At 40.4% G+C, this 7073-nt stretch overlaps 1 protein-coding gene across 1 annotated transcript; it reads right to left on the bottom strand.

Moving 5' to 3' along the window:
* Nucleotides 1-6011: 6011 nt before the first annotated feature.
* LOC148955710 (uncharacterized) lies at nt 6012-6701 on the bottom strand. The gene has a single exon (XM_089107891.1). The coding sequence runs from the start codon at nt 6699-6701 to the stop codon at nt 6012-6014; it is 690 nt and encodes a 229-aa protein (XP_088964017.1).
* Nucleotides 6702-7073: the final 372 nt, after the last annotated feature.

Raw genomic sequence — 7073 nt, 5'->3', positions numbered from 1 at the left:
CTGAGGGTTGTTGGAGAGTTTCCTCTTAGCTTAGCGCGATCGTGCTGCCTATGATTTATACAACAACTTTCTATATAAACCTTATATGCCCGACGGCATAACTTACAACCCTTGCCTTGAGGGGGCTCTGAGGGCTCTGAGGGGGCTATCATCCTAAAAGACCTAATTTCCAGAACGTTCAACTACGTTGAAAAAATGGATATCTCAAAATTTTGATTGGATGTGTTTTGGATAATGGTGGGCGTGAGAGGGGCGTTAGTCGCTATCCAATCACTTTCAACTATGAAAAAAGGCACTAGCATAAGCTTCAGAGAGGGCTCATTTGACTGGAAATTCAAAGTTCTGTTTCGCTTTTTAAGAAACAAGAGTGATCGGAGGGCAGCCGGCCCCCCACTGCGCCTTTTTTCCTCAAATATATCAGATAAAAATTTTGAGATAGAAATTTAGTTAAAAATAGTTCAAAGGTCCGATCACAAAAACTCCGGTGTTGACAAGGCCCCTCAGGGCTCGATGGATGGCATGTAAACTTCAGGGAGGGCTTATTGGATTGGAAATTGAAAGTTGTAGATCACTTTAAGGAGTCAAAAGTGATCAGAAGGCAGCTAGCCCCCCCACGCTATTTTTCACCCAGATGCATCAGATAAAATTTTTGACATATTCATTTTTTTATAAAAAGTTCAAAGGTCAGATAAAAAATTTCCAGTGACGATAGAACCCCCCAGGGCCCGGGGGTAGGCGTTGTAAGTTATGCCCAGGGTGTATATATGGTTCTTGTGGAAGGGATGCTCGTATAAAATTCAGGGAGGGCTCATTTGTTTGTAAAGTGAAATTTATAGTCCAATTTTTAGATAACAAAAAACAGGGGTTTCAGCACAACCTCCCAGGGTTAGGGAGAAGGCGTTGTAAGTTAAGACCTGAGGGCATATATGGTTTTTATGGAAGGAATGCTCGTATAAAATTCAGAGAGGGCTCATTTATTTGGAAAGTGAAAGTTCCTAGTTCACTTTTTAGGAGTCGAAAGAGATCGGAGAGTAACCAGCCCCCCCCCCCCAAACCCGCTTTTTTCCTCAAATGCATCAGATAGAAATTATGAGATCGCCATTTTGTTAAAAATGGTTAAAAGGTTAAATAACGAAAACTCTGGTGTCGATACAACCCCCCAGGGCCCGGGGGCAGTTATTGTAAGTTGTGCCTTGGGGGTATATATGGTTCTTATGGAAGGAATACACGTATAAACATCAGAGAGGGCTCATTTGATCGGATATTGAAAGTTATAGTTCAACTTCTAAAAATCGAAAGTAGTTCAAGGGCAACTGCCCCCCCACCCTTACGCCCTTTTCCCCCAAACCCTGGGGGCTTGCATGGTTCTCTTGGAAGGGATGCTCGTATAGACTTCAGAGAGAGCTCATTTGATTGGAACTTAAAGGCTTTAGTTCATTTTTCAGAGTCGAAAGAAATTGGAGGGTAACTAGCCCCCCGCCCCACGCCTTTTTTCCCCAAACGCATCAGATAAAATTTTTAGATAGCCATTTTGTTAAAAATAGTTCAAAGGTCGGATAACAAAAACTTTGGTGTCACCACAGCCCCCCAGGGCCCAGGGGCAGGCGCTATAAATTATACCCTGGAGGCAAATAAAATTCTTATGAAAGGGATGATTGTATAATCTTCAGAGAGGGCTCATTTGACTGGAAATTGAAAGTTCTGGTTCGATTTTTATGAGTCAAAAGTGATCGGAGGGCAGCCAGCCCCCCACCACACCTTTTTTCCTCAAATGTATCAGATAAAAATTTTGAGATAGAAATTTAGTTAAAAATAGTTCAAAGGTCCGATCACAAAAACTCCGGTGTCGACAAGGCCCCTCAGGGCCCGATGGTTGGCGTATAAACTTCAGGGAGGGCTTATTGAATTGGAAATTGAAAGTTGTAGATCACTTTAAAGAGTCAAAAGTGATCAGAAGGCAGCTAGCCCCCCACGCTATTTTTCACCCAAATGCATCAGATAAAAATTTTGAGATATTCATTTTTTTTAAAAATAGTGGTCATATAACAAAATTTCCAGTGACGATAGAACCCCCCAGGGCCTGGGGGCAGGCGTTGTAAGTTATGCCCCTGGGGGTATATATGGTTCTTGTGGAAGGGATGCTCGTATAAAATTCAGGGAGGGCTCATTTGTTTGTAAAGTGAAATTTATAGTTCAATTTTTAGATAACAAAAACCGTGGTTTCAGCACAACCTCCCAGGGTCCGGGAGAAGGCGTTGCAAGTTATGCCCCGGGGGCATATATGATTCTTATGGAAGGGATGCTTGTATAAAATTCAGAGAGGGCTCATTTATTTGGAAAGTGAAAGTTCCTAGTTCACTTTTTAGGAGTCGAAAGAGATCGGAGAGTAACCAGCCCTCCCCCCCTCCCAACGCGCTTTTTTCCTCAAATGCATCAGATAGAAATTGTGAGATAGCCATTTTTATAAAAATGGTTAAAAGGTTAAATAACGAAAAGTCTGGTGTCGATACAACCCCCCAGGGTCCGGGGGCAGTCATTGTAAGTTGTGCCTTGCGGGTATATAGGGTTCTTATGGAAAGAATACACGTATAAACATCAGAGAGGGCTCTTTTGATCGGATATTGAAAGTTCTAGTTCAACTTCTAAAAATCAAAAGTAGTTCAAGGGCAACTAGCCCCCCCCCTACGCCCGTTTCCCCCAAACCCTTCCGATAAAAATTTTGATAGCCATTTTCTTTAAAGTAGTTCAAACATCAGATAGCTAAACTCCGGTGTCAACACAACCCCCAGGGCTCGGGGGCAGGCATTGTAAGTTATGCCCTGGGGGCTTACATGGTTCTCTTGGAAGGGATACTCGTATAAATTTCAGAGAGGGCTCATTTGATTGTAAATTGAAAGTTCTAGTTCATCTTTCAGAGGCAACGCTATAGCGTTGCCTATAGTAAAGGCTGTACGGCTCCAATGATTTTTTTTTTCAGAGGCACTTAATGTGGAAGCGGTTGTCGCAAAAACTTCGGAGGGGGCTCAATCGATTTGAAATCGGAAGTTCCAGTGCCCTTTTTAAGAGTCAAAAGGTATCGGAGGTCAACTAGCCCCCCACACTCTTTTTTCCCGAACGCATCCGTTTAAAATTTTGAGATAGCCATTTTGTTAAAACTAGTTCAAAGATCATATAACAAAAACTCCTGTTTCGACACAACCCCCTAGGGCACGGGGATATGCGTTGTAAGTTATGCCATGGGGGTATATATGGTTCTTATGGAAGGGATGCTCGTATAAACTTTAGAGAGATTGGAAATAGATTGTTCTAGTTCAGTTTTTAAGAGTCAAAAGAGATCGAAGGGCAACTAGCCCCTACCCCAAAGCCCTGTTTTTTCAAATGCATCACATAAAAATGTTGAGAAAACCATTTGGCTATAAATAGTTAAAAGCTCAAATAAGAAAAAACTCCGGTGTCAATACAACCTCCCAGAGCCTGGGGGTAGGCGTTGTAAGTTATGCCCTGGGGCATTTATGGATCTTATGGAAGGGATACCCAAATAAACTTCAGAGAGGGCTCATTTGAATGGAAATTGAAAGTTCTAGTTCACTTTTAAAGAGACAAAAGAGATCGGAGGGCAACTAGTCCCCCCTACGCCTTTTTTTCCTCAGACCATCGCTACAAATTTTGAGATAGCAATTTGTTTTAAATACGTCAAAGGCCAGATAACAAAAACTCCAGTGTTAACACTACCCCCAGGGCCTGGGGGCAGGCTTTGTTAGTTATATCCATGGGGTTTATATGGATCTTATAAAAGGGAAGTTCGTATAAACTTCAGAGAGGGCTCATTAAATTGGAAACTGAAAGTTCTAGTTCACTTTTCAAGAGTCAAAAGAGATCCAAGGACAAATAGTCCCTCCACGCCCTTTTTCCCCAAACCCATCCGATAAAAATTTTGAGATAGCCTTTTTGTTAAAAATATTTCAAATGTCAGATAACAAAAACTCTGGTGTCAACACAACCCCCCCAGGGACCGGGGACAGGCATGTAAATAATTCTCTAGGGCATATATAGTTCTTATGGTAGCGAAGCACGTACAAACTTCGGAGAGGGCTCATTTGATTCAAAATTGAAAGTTCTAGTTCACTTTTAAGAGTCAAAAGAGATCTGAGGGCAACTAGCTCCTCTAGCCCTTTTCCCCCGAACCCATCCGATACAAGTTTTGAGATAACCGTTTTTTTTAAATAGTTCAAATATCAGATAACAAAAACTCTGGGGTCAACATAACCCCTAGGGCCCGGGAGCAAGTGTTTTAACTTATGCCCCGGAGGTGTATAAGATTTTTTTGCAAGGGATGGTCGTATAAACTTCGAAGGTGGCTCATTTGATCGGAAATTGAAAGTTCTAGTTACCTCTTAATGAGTCAAAATTTAACAGAGGAAATCTACCCCCCCCCCCTTTGACACAAAGGCCCTCTATTCCTCAAATACATCATATAAAAATTTCTAGATAGCCAGTTTGTTTGAAATAGTCCAACGATAAGATAACAAACACTTCGTTGTCAACAACGCCCCCCTCCCCCCCCCGCTAGGTTAAAAGTTTCAATTGTTTTCCTTATGTACCTGTTTTGGGGGAGATGCTTAAACGAATTTTGCGTAAACATAACATTGATCTTTGTTTCCAATTAGTGAGCCAATTGGTAGTTTCCTTAATTCTGGGAATGTTTTAACCCGGGGAAATTTAGTTAGTGGGTTGTATAAAATTCCTTGTTCTTGTGGGAAGTTTTATATTGGTAGAACTCACCAACAATTTCTTGAAAAATTTATTGAGCATCACAACTCAACAACTGAATAGAAAAAAAACCTACAATCAAGCAAGCCTCCAGAAACTTTTGTTTCGGCTCTGGCTGAACATATTTTCTTTCAATCTGAAAATGTTGTACAATTTGATGAGGCCACGGCTATTTCTAATGATCGAGGCTTTTCTCAGTGGGCGAGAGAGGCTATAGAAATTTACAAAAAATATGTTCGCTAGTCTTTCAATAAATAGGGAAACGGGAAATTTAAATATTGACTCAATTTATGAGGGTCTTTTGAAAAGTGAGCCAATGGTCAATAAGGGAATAAAGATTTTACAAAATCACCGGGGGCCCTACTAGGCCAAGGAGGGTTGCTTCAATAATAGCTGAAAAGAGGATTATTTCGCAACAGAATAATTAACTTAAGTTCAGTTTTTATATTTTTTCCTCAGTTGCTTTGGTGTTCTCATCGAAGTAACTCTAATAGCTTTTTTTCCCTACGTAGATCAGAGCCGAAAATTGTATCGATATTGTTGGTAACTTTATTTTTTTTTAATTTAGTTTTTTTCTTTGTTTCTCTTGTGCTGAGGACGCCTAGCTTGCATAGAGGCGTAATATCCGCGTTGTTTTAGTCTTTCATCTTTTCTCCCTACTAACCGCAGTCTCGTTTATTGTCTTTTCATTGAATTGTACATTTCTTTGTTGTTTTTTATTTTTAAAAAAATATTCTGAAATAGGGAATTTCGAAAAACTTGACACTTTGGCAATGAAAAACGAACAGAAATTAATTAAAAAAAAAAAATTCGAAAAAGAAGTTTTCTGAAGAAAAGTAAAGGTCATTTATTTATTTATTTATTTATTAATACCGACAGCGGTAAGCTATACAAAAAGCTTGTCGCACTAACGAATAACATAATAAGGCAACGATATATCTTACTTTATAAAAAATACACACAACAGAAATTCCCTATAAATATACATGAAAACACATTTAAAATGGATCTTGAAAGGACTGACTGTGAAAATTCGTAGAATTAACAGAACGGTATAACATAATAACGCAACGATAGATCTTACTTTACAAAAAAATACACATAACAGAAATTCTGTGAGCGAGTGTGAAAATTCGTAGAAGCTAGTTTTGTTTTGAAAGTGTGGATTGTGAGAGTATCAACGGTCTCTGACGAAAGTGCATTCCAAGGCTTGCACACACGGCTGGACAGTGAGTTCTGACCTAATCTTGTAGGCTACGTGGCCGTAGTGGGTGAATTTTGTGCTGGTGTTGACGGGTGGTGTTGTATCCTGAGAAGGCAAAGAAGTGAGATGGGGTGATATTGTCAATGTTCTTAACGATTCTGAATGTATTTATTAGGTAATCTCTATCACGCCTGAACTGAAGACTGGGTAACTGTAGTCTCTGCATTCTCTGCTGGTATGGCAAATGTCTCAGATATGGTACGAGTTTAGTTGCCCTACGTTGAACATTTTCAATCCTTGCTCGGTCTCTCTTGTTAAGGGGAAACCATACTGACGAGCAATACTCAAGTATTGGGCGGAGAGTTGAAACATAAAGTGATATGAGTGGACGGAGGTTAAATCTGGAGAACGTGCGCTTTAAGCGCAACAGTTGGTAGTTTGCCCGATGGGTAATCTGCGACACATGTTTATCAAACTTCAGGCATGAATCGAAGCAAACCCCAAGATCTCTAATATACTCAACGCTTGGAATTCGTTTTCCATCAAGGAGGTAAGGGTAATGTTGAGAAGGTTTACGAAGATAATGAACAGTACTGCACTTAGTCTCGTTAATGAACATACAGTTTGCTATGTACCACTGAAGCAGAGTATCCAAGTCACTTTGGAGCAGTAAAATCTCCTGTTCATACAGTACTGATCTGTACAGCTTCACGTCATCCGCAAACATTTTTACAGTCGAGTTATTAACAACAAAAGGTAGATCGTTAATAAAAATTCAGAAAAGTACAGGCCCTAGGCAACTGCCTTGCGGAACTCCACTGATCACAGGTGTGGAATCTGATAGGGCTTCTCCTACAACAACCTGTAGGGTTCTGTGTGTTAGATAATCTGTTATCCATGCAGCAGTCCGAGAACCAATCCAATATCGTTGACACTTCTTAATCAGAAGTGAGATAGAAATTTTGTCAAACGCCTTAGAAAAGTCAACATAAATGCAATCAAACAAAACCCTCCTATCCGCCATTGAGTGAAAGTCATCGATGACTTCCAGAAGCTGTGTATTACAAGAGCGCCGCTTACGAAACCCGTGTTGGGCTGG

This window comes from Artemia sp. Qi Xiang Cuo, chromosome 2 (assembly GCF_049724085.1).
Source record: "Artemia sp. Qi Xiang Cuo chromosome 2, ASM4972408v1, whole genome shotgun sequence".
Lineage (NCBI taxonomy): Eukaryota > Metazoa > Arthropoda > Branchiopoda > Anostraca > Artemiidae > Artemia > Artemia sp. Qi Xiang Cuo.
The sequence above is the reverse complement of the archived record's forward strand: the minus strand, read 5'-3'. Positions and strand labels throughout refer to the sequence as shown.

Coding starts and splice junctions, on each gene's coding strand:
- LOC148955710 (XM_089107891.1), bottom strand. CDS start 6,701: ATGTTTGCGGATGACGTGAAGCTGTACAGATCAGTACTGTATGAACAG.